Consider the following 21301-nt stretch of genomic DNA (forward strand, 5'->3'; position numbering starts at 1 on the left):
CTCTGCCGAATGCGACATGAAACAGTGCTGGCTGCCGAGAACGTCTGTTAGGGACCGCCAGACCAAACAGACTCAGAAGGTGAGGACAGTCGATCCGTCCATGGTGCAATCCCAAAACCAGGCGGAGATCGGCTTGAATAAAGCGCAATTTAAAAGACAGACTTGCTCAGAAGGCTGCTTCAAGCCTGGCATATCACACCCCAGAAAATATGCAAGGTAAGAAAGAAGCAAGAGTTTTGACTAGACAATCACTGTTTGACAGTCCATCAACTTCAGTTTCATTTTCCATACCTAACATTGATAATGAAAACCATCAGGGTCTGTTGTTCTGTCCCACAACCATGCTTCAGGATTTGGCATTAGATGTCTACACTGCTAGTGCTTCTATTCTGGTTCGTTGTTAATGTTTTATACAATACAATACAATACAATACAATACAATTTTATTCTGTTGATATAGGTACCTACCTACCCATCTTTCTTAACCCCTTGTAAGGGCTTGTGTAGGCATGCGATGCGCATCAGGCTTCAGGCCTTCGGCCTAAAGCCAGATGCACAACCACTTAACCTATGATGCTTCATGAGCTTGAGAATCTATAGCCCATTGCAATGTGCTTTTGGCTATATGTTTCAACTAAAAACAACATATTATATACTATTTGGTTGCACTTCATTGAAAGTATCCACGGCCGGCTGACGGCTGGCTGCCCACAGTTTGCCACGGCTGTGGGCGGCTGTGGCTGTGGAGCCACGGCTGCGGGGCGGCTAGGCTGTGGAAAATTGCAGCCGTGCAGAACTCTACTTTCTCCCGTCCCGACGGCCCCTCCGGGCGGGGTCCTCCGCCGGCCAGCCGGCGTCTCCGCGGCCCGCGCTGTGTCATCGCTGTCCGCCGCACCGGGAGTCGAACCAACAGGCCGCACATCCTCCCCGGGGCCAGCTCGCTCGAATTTCGCGCAAAAAGCCAGTCGGCGACGAGCGCCACCTGCCAGCTACGCGTCGTTTTTGTCACAGGCGCGTGTAAAACAAGGCGCGCCGCCGGCCGCGTGTCGTCAGCCGCGACGCCGGCGACATTTGGGATACAGGTGACGGCATCCTGGAGCGGGGCGGAAACTGCAGTCATGGACATGACTAGACTATCTCGGAGTGCCAGGCCCTGCCGGCATGTGTCGCCGGTCGAGTAAGAGCGGTGACAACGGGGAGAATGGTTTCAATTCCATGCCTTCAGTCGCGCATTCAGACACGACATCCATTGCTATATAGAGAAAAAAATAGCACCAAGTCATTGCCTTCCATCCTCTTGCCGACAAAGGTAGGATAATCCGTCCTGCTGGTCTTATCCGTTCCTGGAAAATATCCCAACCTCATGCAATCGCGCTGTTTCGCCCCACCACGGGTCGTCACCAAAAAACCCTTTCTAGAGGCAGCTGGGCAGCGGGCAATCTGACCCGGCTGGCCTCTCCTCTTCCGCCCCGCGCCCCGCCCCGGGTCGACCCCAAACGGCCCCGAATATCCTCCCGTCCTATCCGGCAGAAGCCTGATTACCTTTGCACTTATCGCAAATGATTCCGCTCTGGAGAATGATGAATGTGATGCCGCGTCAATGGAAGCTAATAACGTTATTGCCCCCCATTCCGAGAGGCAGACGCCTCGCCCGTTCTCCCGCCCGCTCTCAGGCTCGCTCTGGGCCGACAGAATAAGCTGCTTCTGTTGAGAGCAAGCAGCCGTCTGAGCTGTGCGGCGCCAAGCTGCACATCAAAACACCCTTTGCCTAGACTGCCTCAAATAGTAAATTAACGTCTTTGCAAAACGTTGCATAGCGTCAAGTATCCCAGCAAAAGGAATTCACGATGTTTTGGGGAAGATGAATGCCGATAATTAAATAACCTTTCAATGTCCAATGCCGTTTTCATTCCAAACACATCTAGCTATATCTAGCCCAACACATCTGTCTTAGACTGGTCATCTTTTGTTCGGAATTGCCGTCAACAGAATAATTATCTAAGTCCGTCTTTTATTTAGCGTGCTTTTATCGACGACTCTATATGGCGCAGGACCAGGTATATACAATATACATACCATTTCTAATCCAATACTTACTAGGTGACGCATATGAGGCAATCAATCTCCATTTGACCAAATTGCAGCTTTTAGAACCCTGCAAGTATGCAAGGCATTCCCGAGGCTGACCATTGCCGCAGCTCGGTCCGTATTGAGCCGCCCAGTACCGACAAATGATCCCCATGTCAGTCAACGACTGCATGTCGGGCCGCCACCTGTCGGGAGCGCCGACAGCATCACGGACCAACCGTCCCGTCGGCCGCCGGTACTTCACGCTGCGTCAATAATCAATGACAGAGCGGCGGCCGGCGGCGACGGCCCAGGGCGCACACCACCCGGCCAATTGCATTTCCCCCGATCACACTTGCCCGCCGGTCGGCGGCGGCGGTGGAAGACACGCTCAGCTTCATCGACAGGGCATCGATTCCGGGGGCGCAGCCGAACCGCCGACTTCCGCCGTAAATTGGCCGCCTACGTGGCCACCATATGATGGCGCCGATTAGCAGCGAACGAGCGGTGCCGCCGGCCCGGCCGACCGAATCAGAGAGCGGGCCTTGATGAGACGGGGGCCAACCGACACGCCGCTCTGCGGCCGGTTATTACGGCCAACCGGGTCGGCTTGGTCGCGTCAGGTCAGGTCGGGTCAAGTGAGCAGACACATGTAGCCGTTTTCACGACGGGCTATCCGGCGAATGCACCTGATTTGACCAAATCTGCACCTAATTTCTTTTACAGCAAATATCTTCATTTTATGAATTTATTTCAGGGTTTTAATCGATGATGCTCTCTGATAATATGACAAAGCAGGCATATAAGCAATTAGTGCAACCCTAGCTGATAGCTGCTAAGAGACACACTGAACCTGATTTGACCAAATCTGCACCTAACCTGTACCAGATGTGCACCAAATGTGTACTAGATGGCCGTCGTGAAAACGGCTTGTAGCCAATCAATACACGCAAAGGGTTAATTCAATAACTGGTAAAGAAAATACTATCGCAAAACATTTGATCATATCTTAGCGTCACCAATCAAAGCAGATACAAAAATAATTACTTTTCGCTTTTTTATAATATCGGCTAGTGTTAACATTACTGCAAGTAAATGAGCACAGAAAACATAATGAATTATATGCCTAAACCAGCCACCCAAAGGCTAAGTTACGTCCCAATATTATCCTATTGGGTTGGCACAATAGTCAAGAATATTAATGAATTACACCCTTTTCAGGGGACTGACCTTGGCATTCAGAACGCTGTGCGTTGCAAGTTCTACACGGGCGAAGTTGCCTTTGCCAAGAACTTCATTATCCAAACGGTACCTTCCCAAAGCCTGTAGTTTCATGATCCACGATTAGAATCAATGGTTGATAAATAAATATAACACTTATAATATAACCCAATCAATAGTTTGACAAAAAAGATCAACTGCCTCGTAGTGATTTCCGAACGAATATGTTATGTAGGATAATCACTAAGCTTGAAAATAGCATCTTTTGCAAATATACGAAAGAAAAACTGCAACAAAGCATGGTTGACTGAGTTGACGGTTGGCAGCATGATCTTTATGCGTCAACTGTCAACCAATTATCGGATTGTCAAATGAGTCACAAGTATTTTACCAAACACTGGTTTCATGGTGGAACACACAATGATCCTCCATGTAAAGGTTACATCTTATTTCACAAAAAGAGTTTTTCAATCTCGAATGGCCTCTACCTCGATTATTTCTGAAAATGAAACAAAATATGAACATGAAATTGGTTGAATTTAGCAAATTTTCGTGTATGCAGTCCACAGTCATTGCACGTTAATTTCTTATTACATTTTTCATTTGATATGGCCAAAAGATGATTCGTTTCAAAATCGTGACAAGTATGATATGGCATGACGATCTTGTGCTCACATCTGAAAAGGAGCTGGAAAGCAACATCGCTGGATTTTGTTTTTCGATCCCATTTTAGGCATAAGCACAAGGAACATTATCATCCATGCTTGTCAGAATCTTAACCCGCGCCGGGCCGGTGCTCCGAGATTCCGCGCCGGGCCGGGGAATCTGAACACCCCCCTTCTAACTCGGCTTCTGGGCCACGTAGCGACATGCGGTAAGCAGCAATCGAAAGAAGATCCAAAATAAGGACGAAAACACTTCGGTCATTTTTTGGGTCATGTCAAAGGTCAGTTCACCAGAGGTCACCAAAGGTAAAAGGTTGACTATTTCAACATTTTGGAAACTGCCGACGGCTATCTCGGGAACCGATAGAGCTACAGCGCCGCAGAAAAGCAAATTCGATAGCCCTTTTACAGACCTTCCTGATTAATGTTCTCAAATTTGACCTCAGGCCAACGGTTTAGCCTCCAGAGGGTAAAAACTCCAAAAATAGCCATTTTACATGTTTTTCGGCAATAACTTTTGACTCCAAAGAGCCATGACATTACTTTTGCCAGCATCGTGTTCTTCTCGTCAAGACGCGTTGAATGAACTAGAATTTGACCTTGAAAGGTTAACATGAAAATTTGACCTCAGGTCAAGGTCATGACCTGACCGGAAAAGGTCATGTTGCATACCAGTCGATCCGCAACGTCGAGCTGAACACATCTAACGCGTTTTCAGCGCTCCAGCACGCCTCTATCAGAAGTTTAGCGAAAAACTGTTAGATTCTGTTCGTGACCTGAGATGACCTCGGGGACATAACGAGGGGTCACAGTTGCCATTTTCCGGTTCAGTGTGTCAATTTGACCTACATCTTGATGTTTGAGAGTGTCTAGAATAGCAGTCGTGCAAAACAGACGCTTTTTCAATTTTCTCCCATTGACTAATAACGGAGAGGCTGCAAAATTGATCTGACCTTAGGTCACCGATATCACAATTCCGAGATAAACATTTTATAGATAATGTTGCTCTAATAAATCGCTGAAAGTTTCAAGGCAATGGATCAGTCGGTGTAGCTCTATGACGAGCATTCTTATTTTTTTCTGAGGTGAGGTCACTTGGCGTAACCCGGTGACCTGATCTAAGGCGACCTGGGTCTGAAATTTTCGCAACATGTGCGGAAAAGATGCACGAACAGGTGTGCCAAAAACGGTGGCGCTCCGCGCGGCCGTTTTTGAAATATCTGCGAAAAAACGCAGGGGGTGTTCACCCCCCCCCCCCCGGCTCGGCGCGGGTTACCCATAGCAATGCTCAAAATACCGTTTCAAGCCATCCAAACTTAGCGAAATGGTACCAGTAACATCTTTTTAAATAGCATTACGAATGATTTTGTTTTAGCAAATGTTTCGAAAACAACTCAGGAGTAATGGTCCCCTGGTATCAAATATCATTGAACTATATATCCACCACCCTGCCGCCTTTAGTTTTCTAGTCCCCAATTCGCTCTCGCCTCCCTTATCCTTGCTGCCTTCCTGCGTTACTCCAAGAAACCGCACAGTACCTACAAAATAAGGCATACCTATAGTGAATACCGTCTTTCCCTTCAGTTATGCCATGCGTCGATGCCACCGACAGCGGACGCGTCTAATCGGCTCTGTTGTCACAGGAAAGCCGCTCAATAGCCTTTCATTTGCATATATTAGCCCGGTCAGAGAGACTCGCGTGGACAGCCTGCCGGACGGGGCTGGGGGGATCCAGAGCGTCGTAAGCCTCGTCGTAGCTGCGACGTGTCGCAAGTTGTGTAGTAAGTCGTTTTTGAAGGGATCAATTGATGAGTAGCGTTACTTAAGTAGTAAAGTCTATCGCAAATAGCCTGATTTGCGACACAACTTACGAATTTGAAATAGCAGTCGTAAGTTGTGTCGCAAGTTGACCTTGCCTTGAGGAAGAGGTCACAGGTCACAGGTCATTCGGGTCATGGTCACGAAATTTACATGGTAGGTGTAAAATTGTTTAAACTTTAGATCCTGAAAATTTGGTTGCAATCCGTTGACGCTAACGCGAGTTATAGAGCTTGAACTGACGGGTCGTCTATGAGGCCTCAATCGGTGCCAGCGAGAGTGTTGAAAATGGTGCATAGTATGTTATATTCACATTTATTGGGGTATTCGGGGATATGAAGTAGCCTAACACCATTCCAGCAACTACTGGCGAATCCAGAAAGGCGGTCTTGGACGTTGCAAGGGGCATCTCCCAAAATATTCTCCCAATTCCAAAAACGACGTGTCCCAGCTGACCCCGATGACCTCCAATGAGCTCTGTGATGACCCCAAGTTGACCTTTTTGACCTGGCCTGTCCCAGATGACCTCCGTGACATCCTATTGAGCTCTCTGATGACTTCAAGCTGACCTCTGTGACCTGACGTGTCCCAGATGACCCCCATGACCTCCAATAGAGCTATGTGATGACCCCAACATGACCTTTGTGACCTGACGTGTCCCAGATGACCTCCGTGACCTCCAATTGAGCTCTCTGATGACTCCAAGCTGACCTCTGTGACCTGACGTGTCCCAGATGACCTCCATTTGAGCTCTGTGATGACCCCAACTTGACCTCTGTGACCTGGCGTGTCCCATATGACCTCTGTAACCTCTAAGTGACCTCTATGATGACCCCAAGCTAACCTCTGTGACCTGACGTGTCCCAGATGACCCTCATGACCTCCAATAGAGCTCTGTGATGACCCCAAGTTGACCTCTGTTACCTGACGTGTCCCAGATGACCTCCGTGACCTCCAATTGAGCTCTCTAGTGACCTCAAGCTGACCTCTGTGACCTGACGTGTCCCATATGACCTCCAATTGAGCTCTCTGATGACCTTTAGTTGACCTCTGTGACCTGACGTGTCCCATATGACCTCTGTGACCTCTAAGTGACCTCTCTGATGGCACCAAGCTGACCTCTGTGACCTGACGTGTCCCAGATGGCCCCAATGACCTTCAATTGAGCTCTGTGATGACCCTAAGTTGACCTCTGTGACTTGATGTGTCCCAGATGACCTCCGTGACCTCCAATTGAGCTCTGTGCTGACCCTAGGTTGACCTCTGTGACTTGACGTGCCCCCAAGTTGCCCTCTGTGACCTGACGTGTCTCAGATTACCTCCGTGGTCTCTAATTGAGCTCTGTGATGACCCCAAGTTGACCTCTGTGACCTGACGTGTCCCAGATGACCTCTGTAACGTCCAATTGTGACCTCCATCTACAAATTTCTTACCTCTCTGTGACCTCAAACTCTCGGAATTCATTTCTTCTAAAGCATCGATTCTAGATGCCCTATAGCCACGAATCTCCTGTGATCGATCCCAAATTTTATGGCAAATCACGTGAGCGTTAGCAACCACAAGTCACCCAGTTAATACAAAGCTTCAGAATCAGAGAACATGCTTGACCTTGCTGTCTCATAAGCTCGCAAACCAGAAAGGCGAATGTTCCTTTATGCGTGATAGAGTTTTCGACCTTACTGACGTTTACTACGGGATCAGCTGATCGTGTAGCCTTTTAAATTCTCGAGTAAAGCGGGTATTTAAGCCTCGTCGCAGCTACGTTCTGTCGTATCCTCCGACAAACCCCTCTTTCCTCAACATCCCTCCTTTTTCGCTACGACACAACTTGCGACGGGACATGTGTCGTAACTTGCGACGTGTCGTAGATGGACTTGCGACGCCCTGGATCCCCCCGGCCGGACAGTCATTCCAGACATCAGAAAGCTACTACGTAGGCTATTGACAAGAGGCATCTGTAGGCAATAGGACAGAGGACAATAGATATAGTGCTTATGCATCGTACATATGTAGACCACATCAGACAGTAACAGAACACGAATGTCTTTTATGTCTCAAGAATCACGCTGAAAATAAAATCAAATATAGCGGTGGTCTTCATCGAGCCAGCACATTAGCATCGAAGAAACTGCATCTCTTGCTGGCTTTTTGATTATCTGCATAAAAGCTTCAATCTTTTGCGCAATATTGAATTCGTCTTATTTATTGTCTAGTTACTGAATTTAGCAAGCATATTGGACCGGAGTTCCTGTTTTCTTATATACGTTGAGCCAAGGCTATCAGCTCACAAGGACCCCTGTCCACTTTTCACCAAGAGATATAGCAGTAGGCTGTGTTTACTTCAGAACCGCTCTTACGGCTCCCATTTCGTCCGAGGAACAGAACGAGCTCTCCTTCGTCGTCGATTGCGCGAGTCCCTCGGCTTTAGCTCGATTGCGTACGGAGCGCAGCGGTCAGCGGCGTTCGCAAACTCCCGCTACACGCTACGTCGAAAACACTAAAGCAGCCGTCAAACAAATAGCTTTATTGCCCATTCCATCAAGATAAGGGTTTTCAATTTGCGCTAGCCGCGGCCGGCCGCTGTTCTGGCCTGCCACGCGTCGGTTGGGCTGAGATGGCCGACACGGATAGAATGTTTATCGGTCAAAGTCATTACGGCTGCCAGATATATGGCTACCAGATGTACTTTTTCTTCTGCTCAGCGCCCCGGAGAACGCGTGCGGTACTGGCAAGACGCTGCGGCGCCCATTTTATCTCAGTTTTCCGATAAAAATGGCAACGCACTATAGCCAACAGCGCCACTTTCGGAAAGCGAGCCTGGAATCTGTATGTAGTTTTAAAAGCAGGGTGAAGTTAAAAAAGATTTGTTTCCCTGAAGTGTAAACGTTATTAGAATGACGCTTAAAAATTATACGAAACGTAATGCAATTTCCCAAAAATTCGTATGTTCGCTAGTTTATTTATTATCTTTGATCTATTATTTAATTCCGAAACACAGCAAATGCTCCCATGAACGGAGTTGTTATGATTGGTAAAATCAAGGTAAAATATTCCTTAGCTTGTAAGCTGTTATGACTAAAAAAAGTACCTATACATACCTTGACATTATATTATACATACATACATGGGCGCCGCCACCGGGGGACGGGGGGACGCGTCCCCCCCCCACTCACAGAATGGAAGGGGGACGTCCCCCCCCCCCCCAACTCATTACGGAGCGAGCGAAGCGAGCGTAGTCTTTCGTAGGTTAACGGAAATTTCTGAGTATGCCGTGGTCACGCTTTTGCTAGGCTTATATCTCAGCAACCACTTGACCGACTTACATGCGGTAATTTTTGTAGGGTAGCTAACGAGCATCGGACTATTCCCGATGCATGTGAGTGACCCCATATGCACGTGCCACGTGAAAAACGAAGAGGTGTCAGTGTTGTAACAATTTCAATATCTCGGCAACTACTGGGCCGCCATTGCGCTGAAAGTTGGCATGTAGGTAGGTATACCCACTAGGCAATGCATATCCATGTGCCACAGTTGGGGTGCTGCTGCACGTGCGCACATGCAGGGGTCGATTCCAGATCTCGAGAACGGCTGAACCGATTGTACTGAAATCTGATACATGGTTAGGGACCGGTTAGTAGGGTGCCATGCAAAAGTCAGTTGGGACCCATTTTGCACGTGCGCACGTGCAGGGTGCCGCTTCCAGATCTCGAGAACGGCTAGGCCGATTGCGCTCAAATTTGGCACATCGTTAGGGGCCGGTTAGCAGAGTGCAGTGCACAAGTTAGTTGGAGGTATCCCCTCCCAATTTCGCACGTGCAAGGCCCACCCCACCCTCTCGCTCGCTCCGTTGGTCGCCCCAAAAGGCGTTTTACTGGTTGTTATCCTACTCGAAATTTGATTAGGCCCTTCGGTCCAATGAGACCATTTCAGAGCCGCAAGTATGAAAGAATTAGTGGGAGACATTGGTCGGGGCAGCCACCCCAGTGAGCCACTTGGGATGAACCCGACCAATTGAACAGGCAGCCCAGCCCACTGGCACTCACTGCACCCGCCACCCAGCAAAGGACTATAGCTCCAGTGGAGCCATTCCCGCATGGGATAGAGTTGCCCGTCCAGCCCGGAACAGGGGGTTGCGGCGTGGAGGAGAAGGATTTGACTGTCCTGAGGATGGAAGAGATGGAACGGCCGGTGCCGAATCTGAGAGGGTCCAGGAGGTTTAGATAGGTACTCAGTATATGGGGTGTGGGCCTACATGCAGATTCAGATTCAGATTCAGAGGTATTCAAATAAGGTCCACAATAAACGTGGCTTTTCACTCATTCACGTCTTATGTAGAGCAGAAAGGGAAGCTGGATGCATTGGTCTGACCCCTGCCACCTCGGCCAGCAAAATCTCCAGTTCTTTTCCGACCTGTCATCGCGGAACTGCCGATTTTTGATATCGTGATCAACGTGTGTCGTATAACACGACTGGCCGAACACGGGCCTAATATATTTCGTCTAACCAGCCAAGAGCATGGACTTTACACCAATCCGACCTCGAAGTCAAAATCCGAACATTTTCGAAGACTTCAACTCCGACTCTAGCCAAAACTGGCCAAAACAGTCAGTGGCGGATCCAAGGGGGGTCACATGGGTCATGGCCCCCCCCCCCTTGAGGCCCGGGGGCCCAAAGACCTGCCAGGGGCACCACCGGCCTATCAGGGGTATCACAGTCCTGACAGGGGCACCACAGGACCGCCAGGGGCACCACAGACCTAGCAGGGACACCACGGGAGTGGTGCCCCTGGGCCCTGACAGGACTGTAACGCCCCTGACAAGCCTGAAGTGTCCCCGGCAGGCACGTGGTGCCCCTGACAGGCCTGAGGCGCCCCTGCAAGGCCGGTGGTGCCCCTGGCAGGCCTGTGGTGTCCATGGCAGGCCTGTGGTGCCCTTGCTAGGCCTCTGGTGCCCCTGACAGGCTTGTAATGCCCCTGGAAGGACTGTGGTGCCCCTGGGCCCTGACAAGCCTGAGGTGCCCCTGACAGGTCAGTGGTGCCCTTGCTAGGCCTGTGGTGCCCCTGGCAGGCCTCTGGTGTCCCTGACAGGCTTGCGGTACCCTTGGAAGGACTGTGGTGTCCCTGGGCCCTGACAAGCCTGAGGTGCCCCTGACAGGCCCGTGGTGCCCTTGTTAGGCCTGTGGTGCCTCTGGTGCCCTTGCTAGGCCGTTGGTGCCCCTGGCAGGCCTCTGGTGCCCTTGCTAGGCCGCTGGTACCCCTGCGCCCGGAGAGGACTGGTGCCCCTGAAAAGTCTGAAGTGCCCCTCGGCAGGCCCGTGGTGCCCCTGACAGGCCCAAGGTGCCCCTGCGAGGCCGGTGGTGCCCCTGGCAGACCTCTGGTGCCCCTGGTAGGTCTGTGGTGCCCCTGGCAGGTCTGTGGCGCCCCTGGCAGACCTGTGTTGACTGGTGCCCCTGCTAGGTCGCTGGTGCCCCTCACAGACCTGTGGTGCCCCTGGGCCTTGACAAGCCTGAGATGCCTGGCTATGACAGGCTCGTGGTGCCCCTGATAGACCAGTGGTGCCCCTGCTAGGCCGCTGGTGCTCCTCACAGGCCTGCGGTGCCCCTGGAAGGACTGTGGTGCCCCTGCCCCTAGGGGTGCTCATGGGCCCAACAGGCCCGTTGTGCCCCTGACAGGCCTGTAGTGTCCTTGCTAGGCCTGTGGTGCCCCTGCTTCCTGGCGGGCCTGTGGCGCCCCTACAAGGCCATAGGTGCCCCTGACAGGTTTGTGGTGTCCCTGGAAGGACTTTGGTGCCCCTGACAAGCCTGAAGTGTCAAGGACAGACCCTTTAGACGCCAGTGTCAAGTTCGTCGGACTGACAACGATTTGCTTACCTGATAACGTTCCTGGTAAGTACTCACTACTCAGCGTCCACAACATATACATATACACATAGCACATTCATATACTTGCTTACAATTGGTAAATGTGGTTGTGGCTAAGAGTTAAGATACTGACTAAAAATAAAAAATAAAAATAAAAAAAACTGAAAATGGGGGCACCACCAAAATGAAGTGGACGAAATCCGTTGAGTTTTTAATTTCGGGTATAGGTAGGGGCACCACTTCGATTCATGACCCTCCCCTTGGAGTTTTCCTGGATCCGCCCCTGAAAACAGTCAACTCCGACTGATTCCGGCTCCGACCCCACACTTCTGCAGTCACGCTACACTAAAGTAAATAAGCTATACCTACTGTTGAGAAATATAGGTATAGGTAGTGTGGCCGAGATGAGTACGCTCATCGCTCGGTGCAGCAGTGGCGACAGCTATAGGCCGATAGGCCGACGGGTGCTGCCGCCTGGTGGCACAACTCTTAGCCACAAATTACAGGTAGCTGAGACAGAGGACAGGACGTGCGTACTGCGTAGCATAGCTTGGGTGTGGTCGGCGTGGCGGGTTTTTGACACGTGAACGGCGCAGCTGAGACGAGTGCGGCGATGACGTGGCAATGTTGAGTTGGATTTGTTGTGGCTGCGTGGCGGTCAGTTGTTGGTTTTGATGACTCCCGTGCCTGTGATGGGAGACCTTTGGGTGATTGATGCGTCAAAGTTCAAGGGCGCAATAAACCCAATTTGAATTTCGAATGTTTCCCGGTTGTGATGAAGATGGGAGAGCTTTGATTCCCAGACACCTACGGTTGACAGGACCACAAAACTTTGAGGCGACTTGACTACTTGATTTGGTTTTCCTGACCTAAGGTTTTCTGGTAGGTATCAAGCTTGTTACACGGGCTGCAAAATTCGTATTTTGGAGCAGTTTTGCCTAATGTTTTTTTTTTTGCCAATTTTCGCGGCGCTTCGCGCCGATTCGTGCACAACCCAAAAAGAGAGATTTGTGACTATACAACGCCCCCTCCCCCACGCGGGTATGCAATATGCATTACCTATGCAATATGCATTATCGATCATATTAGTGGCATACATCAGCAATTATACCGTGATAGAACACGAGGCTTTGCCGTGAAACTGAATCGGACATCAGATGTGTACTTATAGGTAGGTACTCGGTGGGAATGCGGTCTATAGCCATTACTTTAAGGAAATACCTAAACATGGGTGTCCATTTCCGCCAAGTCGGGGGTGCCCGAGCTCTCCAAATTCCCCGCCGGCTCGGCCGGCTTGGCTTTGGAGACTCAACAGACCGCGCGGGTCAAGGTCACCGCTAGGGCGGCGGCGGATTTGCTGCGCCCGGGCACCCCAAACTCGGTAGAAATCGACACCTATGTACCTAAACTACTTTCCTCAAAGCAGTTGTGTAACATCCACTTTAATTTTGCGTGGGATGCCCGAGGCTAGCCCGGGACATTCCCGAGAGTGCAGAGGCACTCTCCGGCTGGCTCTCAAACTGTGCACTTCCAGTGAAACTCAAATCTTGTGACCAGTGGCCTAGTGACTGTTTACTGCTCTTCTAACTGATCTTCGCTCTACTCTGCTGTCGACAAGAAAATACAAGAAAATATAACTCTCTCCAACGTCTTTTCTTCGCGGGTCAAACACACGTCGGCCGAGCCCGACCCAGCACGATAAAACCGGCCGCCGTTACAGTTGTTTTGCCACAGTTTTATGAGTTTTTAAACTTAAAATGGTCAGGAAATAATGAATATTTGCAAATGGATTTTATATTCATTTTTACATCACTATTTTCCATCTTTCGTAGAGGCTACTTAGTTACCTATATTGCAGCGGAAGCTGATTACGCGTTGACCAAGCATAGTACGTAACTCAAACCAGCTGAATGCTGATTGGCTAGCATTTTTCCGTAAGGGAATGGATTCCTCGGTAACAGAATGACAAAGTGTAATCTATGGGAATGACGTCAGTCTTCAAACCTAAAATCGATACCGATATATTTGGCTAGGGTGATCGTTGGGCCATAAAAGCTCCTGATTTGTTCTCGTCTCAGCTCAAGCTACAAAACTGCTACTTCAGTTCAAAACCCTATGTTAAAAGTGGCATATTTGCTTTAAACGTTGAATGCATCCGACCGAAAAAGCCACGGTAAGAATGTCTACTTTTGGGTTTTCAGTCGGTCAGTCCGTCCCCCCCAGTCAAAAATCCGTGGCGGCGCCCCTGCATACATACCTTGATCCATGACATATTATTCAGCTATTAGCTAGTTTTCTCCAGAGTCACTAGAAAAGTCAGATGATCATTGATCAATACGATGACCAGTGAGACTCAACAGCTCATCAATTTGGCAAGAAAAGCTTAACGTTTTGCCCTATACAAACAAAATAACCAATCCTCCGAAACAAACTCTGCATATATCTGGCCTGTACCCCAATCTGCACCAAACTCCAGTGACGCCATTCATCAACCTGGCGACTGTGTGCCAACAGGTCACACAATGCCCAGTGCACACCTCCATACATTCGACTCTGTCAGCCTCGTCCCGGCGCGCTCCGTCGTCACCCCTGGACGGGGCACGTGCGAGCCACCCCCTGCACACTTCACAGCAACAGATCACTGCAGGCGAGCCGGGGCGCCCGGGGCCCGACCAATTTACGATCTGTCCGTGCCACCGAATACCAATAGCGCCGCTCAGACGGCGACCGAACGGAGCCGTCGAGCTTCGGCGCTGACTGAGCTAAAGCAGAACTTACAGCTCAGTCATCGATTGATGAACCAAACAGAGACACTCTAGCTCAGTTTTCGATTGATGAGCCATGCGGAGGACATCCCACTTGAATCCAAATGATGAGCCAGGTGGAGATATTCCAGCCTAGTTTTCGATTGATGAGCTAAACAGAGATATTCCAGCTTAGTCTGCCCGGTGCTCGATATACCATTATGACATTTTTGACGGGGATGGTCCTTTCAAACATTCGAGCTCATAACAAAATCCAAATAAGAAAAATGCTAACTGCACCTTGGGCAGTTATTTGGGTCATTTGGTATTTGGCAAGCAACGACTGACTTTCACGATTAGACTCAGAATCCATGTTTCGATATGCTGGTTATTGGGTAATCGACTGTCGCTCCTGACCATAGGATTCCAGGCAGAAAGCGCACTCAAATACAGAACCAAAGTTACTAGTTCTGAAAACCATATGTAGCAAATGTTGTGTTCGTCTCATTTCCTTTTGAGAGCCGTGAAAGGACCGGTGCCATGTGTAAGTAATTTGCTGTCCCTTTGTAGAATATTCTAGCTCCGAGCCTTTACGAGCACTACACATCGTTTCGTGAATAACTGAACTTTTAGCATCGCGTAAAACATGAATCGAGTAACTTGCAGCAAAACGTTCGTTCTATCTTGTAATTTGAAATGAGCGCTATCGGGTCTGCTCGTAAAAGTGACGAACAATTAACTGGCGCGCTCGTAAGCGCCGCACTGCGACAGGTCCATGTCATGGGCAGATGGTTAGCCAGCTGAACTGACCGGTCGACTTTGTACGGATCGAGAGCAGTTAGTGCCTTTACCGGATTTGGACGCTGATCTTCGTTTTTATTTTCAGGCATCTTTTAAAACCACAGTAAATGCATAAAGACAAACTGGGCACTGGCTGTTTTATTTCAATTACCAGAATCTGAGACTGGGAACGCAGAAAACTGACCAAACCAATGACTCAACGTTTCTTTTTTAAACAAACGAAAAATCGGACATACCTATACTGGATAAGGATCATAATCATTATTCATCAATAGCTTTGAATATTTTTTCACTTATTTAATTGCGATCAAAGCTCAGTCAAAGGCCACATGGGTTGTTTTAGGGCTTTAGTAAAAGGTCGATAATAATATATTGGCAAGATTTATTGTTGTGCATAGCAAATGCACATTCCTTGCGAACACACATGCCCTCCGGAATCGTAGCGCTGTTCTGATTAACGCTCGATTAGCTGGCAGATAGCTCAGAGACCCAGAGCAGGAACCAGACGATCAAGAGAGACAGCCGACTAAATTTCGAGCGAAATATACCAACTTACCCAAATTACTTCCAATTTGGTGAATCGAGTGTTGACTCTTTTGGATATTCTCATGGTGCAGTAAAGGCTCAAGTCACCAGGCGAGGGGGGGGGGGGCGCCGACGGACAAGGCACCCTCCTGTCTAAAGCCCGGTCCGCCAACTCAGTCAGCCAATTCACGCCGGCAAGAGATCCCACCCCGCCATCCCACGTGCCAGGCTCATAAATCATAGCCAACTCATATTGGATTAAAGTGGCAACGAAACGGGCGTCGGTGTTTTTTATCGGCACGCTGATAAGGCCCAATATAGCATGACGGGGAGACGTCAACGGCATAAGGCGTAAGCTGAATTTTTACCTACTTCCTACATAGGAACAGAAAATACGGAACACATACGTGCATTGCGTATACCGTCCATGCTATGTACGCAGCATGTGCAGTCTTGCCCATGACATGCAAAACATAACATTGATAAGTTTTGGATGAGGATATGAAGATGGCATTGTACACGCACACGCTTTTCTATGCGTTTGTCGTAATCTAAATAACCTATAATTACGTAAGTCACAGCTCACGACATGCCCATTTACGCTTCGGCCTTCGACATCTACCATGTTTTCAAAATTGTATTTTGCGAGGACAACGCTTCCATTTCCGGTTCGCGTTTGTTTTTCATCACATCTTGCCTGCATTTCCTACCACATCAAGGGACATTTACATATTGCACGCATTGCCTCTATTCATTTCCTCAGCCTTTACAGATCTGAATTAGCCTGGCATTTGCATAATGATGCGAGCGGCCTGGCTGTCCTCAGGCCGGCAGCAGTTCTAAAGGCGCCCTATGAAAGGGGCTAGAGGCGGCACGAATGGAGAAATATTGAGATAGTTCCGGCGAACGCTTTGATTGGCTCCTAGTGGAAAAGAAATGAAGGGTTTTTATGCTAACGAGACTGAAAGGCCGATGGAAATGATGAAAGCAAATGAGATCTATCCGTAAGTTGAAGTACCGGGGATTTTCGGAAGAATTCCCTCGCTCGGCAATGTTCAGAAAGCTTATTGAGTTTTACCAAAATGGGAAGCTTGGCACTCGGGAAACACCAAAGGGTAGGGGCGTCTGTCATGTTGCATTGATTAGTTTTTTTTTTCTTATCCTTGTGAAACATGGCTTTATGGCTTTCAGCATAGACGTCAAACGACTGTCTTTATCGGTCCATAACCATGACTTTCGCAAACAGTTATTTACACGTAGTTCCTAAGTAAAACGTGGATGATATCCATGCATAGCCTGAATATCGTTAAACTAAGTGATTTTTCTTACAATTAAATTATGGTTACGTCTTTTAGATAAGCATTCGCTGGCACTCTTTCCAAACAACAACATATTAGCGTCTGCTAATGTATGCGTAGCACAAATTAACCTTTCTCGAGATTGTGATAGGGTATTTGTGTTGGGTATTGATTCCGGCTGGCGCGCGCACGGTTGTGAGCTAATCGGGACTGAATCTCCTGCCTCCCAGGCGACGGGATTACTCCGGGGGAGCTGTTGCTCAAAATGGAAAACCCCAGTAGTCGGGAATTTATGATGAGGTGGGGACGGAGCGCCAAAAGGCCGCCGACCAGCCACGCTCAGAGCCGAGGGCCGTGCGGGGAAAAGGTATCGTCATCACAGAATTACTCGTATATGGCTACAAAGCTCGGTACCGAGGATATGCGAACTTCCTTCTCTTATCCCTACAGCAAACAAATAAAACTTTCGGCACGTATGAAAGGGCAGCAATATTCAGAAGACATTCACATTTTAAGCCAGAGTTTAGGCCAGACAATGATCCCCAAAAAGACGAGCAATGTTGAACGTTCATTGTGACATGTATGACTAGATTAGTGAAACTTGTTTAAATATAAAGGTACTGTATTAAAGAAAGCCTTCGCAAACGCGTTTCGAACATATCTTCGTCAGTGCTAGCTTCCCATAATAAAAAATCAAAATGGTACAAAAGTTCACAACACATCACAAATACACACCCTGTGCTATCCCTTAGGTCACTATAACAAGCAATGGCCGCACAAGCAACCCGTCAAAATCGAATTGATTGCCCAATGCCCATCTTATATTCAGGCATGTGTTACAAATAGCTGCAGGGCAAGGCTAACTACGCCTTTCGCCGATCATTGTCTGGCCTTTCGCCGCTCAACAGCTGCATAGGCGATCAATCCGGGCAGCCCGTGGATAAAGCGATATTAATCGGATAAAGTGCTCGTCATCGTTTAATTTTAACTGTTATCAATCACTTTGTCCATTTACAGGACTTTGCTGCTTAAAGGAAATAGTTCACTTTCACGAAATTATTTTTTTTGCAACGATTTATTATTTTTTATGTTCAAAATAATCAGCAAAGAAAATAAAACCTTTTTATAACAAAAGATTTTTTTTCTATATTTTGATATAGGAAGAACTTTTCAGTTTCTGTAAGGCACACGCGATCCAGTATGAAAAGAGCATGGGTCCCGAAAATTCTTCAGAAACAGAGAAATTATCGCAGCCACCGGCATTTGGGCGATCTGCTCGATCTGATAATGTTCCCCTGAATGTCCTAATTGATCAGTACGAGAATTTCTCTAGAGTTCTCGTAGATAATTTCTCTAGTTCCTGAAGAATTTTCGGGACCCATGCTCTTTTCATACTGGATGGAAATATATGCAAGGCACACATCCTCAACGCAAGACACCTTTTTCGGGACGAGAAATAGAATATCTTTGCCTAGGGTGATCGTTGGGCTGTAAAAGCTCCTGATTTATGCTCGTCTCAGCCCAAGCTACGGAACTGCTATTCCAGTTCAAAACCCATGTTAAAAAGTGAACTATTTCCTTTAATATTGAATACAAAATGAGGTCTCGTGTGGAATTCGTCTGACTATCCTTCACGAATATGCATAAGGATTAACCACAATTATATGCTCTTATCAAAGCTACTCTTATTGCTTACGAGTGGTGACCTGTTTCAGTTCCATATCTCTTCCTCCTCCTTTAAAATAACGTCGAAATGTAATAAATAGCTTAGGCGCTGTGTAGTCAAGAGAATGGCTATCCAGTATCCACTGCCATTTGCATTTATTTTAAATTCCGCAGACAGTCGTACTTACTTATGTAACGCTTTTTATCATTTAGCATTATTTGACGCACCTATATCTCAAATATCCCTACTTCTTAAGTTTGCGTGACGTGTCTGCAGGCCTAGAAGAAAAAAAAAACTAGAGTAAATTTTTAGTGTAAGATACAATGCCATACCGTCCAGCTTCAGCAATCACGTGCGGCGTCTAGAACTTCCGGCCCCTGTCAATCTAAACATTCTAACGACCCATCTCCCGCTTGCCATCCTTCTGTGAATTGCCACACTCTTACCAAACAGCTGCCTCCAGCTCAGTTATCCCAGCTTTCAGAGATGTTCGCATCACCCCACCACCCACCTGAGTGCCGCCCCCCCAAAAAAAACACGCCCCCTCCCCATCCCACCCTTCCACCTTCCGAGTACCTATGTACTTACGTACATACCTCCCAACCTCAACCAACCTACGCTCTAGCCAACGTTCCCGCCCCCTAAACCCTTCAAAGACCCACTACCACCCACCACTTACCCCAAACCCACACTCTCTCCCAAAACCTGCACGATCGCTTGGTGTCCATCCCGTTCGCAACCGAGCGGTCACCGCGGTCACCTATAGAGGGACCATCTGACATGCCGTCTCAGCGCGACGATCATTCACAGCGCGCACCGGAAGAGCGCGGGGCAGCGCACGGAAATTAAATGCCACCGCCGATCACCGGCCATCATTGGGAAAAAGTGTCCCGGCTGATGGAAAAGGGCGACCGCGGGAGACGCCGATCGAACAGAGGATTCCTGCAGGAGGAGGGGAGGAAAAAGAGGGATGGGAGGAGGCGAAACAGGGAGATAGCGGGAGGAGATGTGAAGAAGGGAGGATGGTCAAGCTGAGAGGGGAGGATAGTCAATGGTAAAATGGGACATGATAAGAAGGGTGGACGGACAAGAGAGAGAGATGTTGACAGGAGAGGATGCTGATGGGGAATTGGTGGAAAAGGATGCTGGGTGGGAGCTGGGAAGGTGAGGCGTTAACTGGGAACTCAGGAAGCAACGAGCTAGGGGAGGCCCAGAGATAAGTGACGTACGGAAAGTTTGTGACTGTAAATCAGTTATATCACAATGATGAGTTCATAAAATATAGCTAGACATGTCGAAACCAGCGCCAATTGCGATGCAAAATTAGAATATTTCTCAATAACTTAGTTCAAACTTTTCATGCTGATACGTTTCGTCGGCTCCGTAAATTTTATCGTTTATTATACCGATCGCCATTCCCGACGCCGGACCGGGTTGTCCCGGCACCTTCTGAGACAGAGTCCCAACTCTGATTTTGTTCCGGTCTCCCAACTACCCAGAGGGTGCTGGTCGGGAGACAATCCGTCCACTGACAAGCCATTGTCGGGCTGCGGGCCTTTGTTTCTATAAGGATCATCGAATACGAGGCCGGCATTTCTCGAGTGCTCTCCACATCGTCTTGCGTCTCGATGTGAATGGAGTGAAATTGGTGGGCCCCTGATACTGGCCTGATACTCGTTCGATTAATCAATGTGACGAGCCGTGGGCTTTGTTTACAGAGGGCATCTGGCTACATCACTCATAATCCTTGCAGTGGGAGGCAGATTTTCCGAACACGAAGCTGAAATTCAACGGAACACAAGCACAGGATTACTCAGGCTTCAGAGTCGTTCCGGTTCAAACAGTCATTTGTAGGTCTGCGAGCAACAAACTATACCTATGGAATAGAAATGATGACGCAATCCACAACCATCCCGCAAACTGCTCTCTAGACGCCGAATTGAAAGGAAATCCGCCTGCTCAGTGCCTGGCTTACGACGGACACGTCCCGGTCATTTGTACGAAAGATTCCATTCACTTACCTTTCCCTTGCACTTCGTTTGTCCAGGGTGTGAGGAAGCCAAATACTCCCAGAATTCCACCGTAGGTAAATATTTCCGCATCGCGCCGCCACGATGCATTCGAATCGCTTTCTGAATTCACCATGTCTGTTCTTGAAATCACTGCGCACGGAATGTACCCTCATGATATCACAGAGCTTAACACATTTTACACCTCCTTCAAATCGATTTCAAAACTCAGCAACTAGCAAGCGCCGAGGACACGCAATATGATTCACAACTCGCGCGGCGAACCACGTGGGCAACAGACACTCCAAACATATACCCTGCTCCAAACATGGCGTAACGTTGGACGCAGCATGCGATTATGACACTTCAGCGCAGAAGGATAGTTGACTGCGCATGCGTGATCTGCCGAGGCGACCGCCGCCGAGGGCGGGGTGGGGCGGGGGGAGGGAGAGGAAGGGACAGCGGCAGGTGCGGGGTAATAAAGCTGCAGCATTTACAGCGGACCGAAAACCTGTACCTATGAGCTTTGAGACCTAGGTATAACAGCTTACTATCCGGGATGACACTTGGCACTTTGCAGTAAACACTTGGACTCAAAACGAGCGACTAAAATGCTGGCTATAGCAAC

At 48.6% G+C, this 21301-nt stretch overlaps 1 protein-coding gene across 2 annotated transcripts in view; it reads right to left on the reverse strand.

The window, feature by feature from the left end:
* LOC122391724 (serine/threonine-protein kinase MARK2-like) overlaps nucleotides 1-20867 on the reverse strand; it is a 112414-nt gene extending 91547 nt beyond the window's left edge. The window contains exon 1 of one of the 2 annotated variants that reach the window (XM_043385926.1): nucleotides 3298-3657. In XM_043385926.1, coding sequence (XP_043241861.1) covers nucleotides 3298-3402 — 105 coding nt within the window. In that variant the 5' untranslated portion in view covers nucleotides 3403-3657. Of the gene's footprint in view, nucleotides 1-3297; nucleotides 3658-20685 lie in introns of those variants that run through there. The other variant, XM_043385927.1, reaches the window with a different exon arrangement.
* Nucleotides 20868-21301: the final 434 nt, after the last annotated feature.

This window comes from Amphibalanus amphitrite, unplaced genomic scaffold (assembly GCF_019059575.1).
Source record: "Amphibalanus amphitrite isolate SeventyFive unplaced genomic scaffold, NRLGWU_Aamphi_draft 000451F_arrow, whole genome shotgun sequence".
Taxonomy (NCBI): Eukaryota; Metazoa; Arthropoda; class Thecostraca; order Balanomorpha; family Balanidae; genus Amphibalanus; species Amphibalanus amphitrite.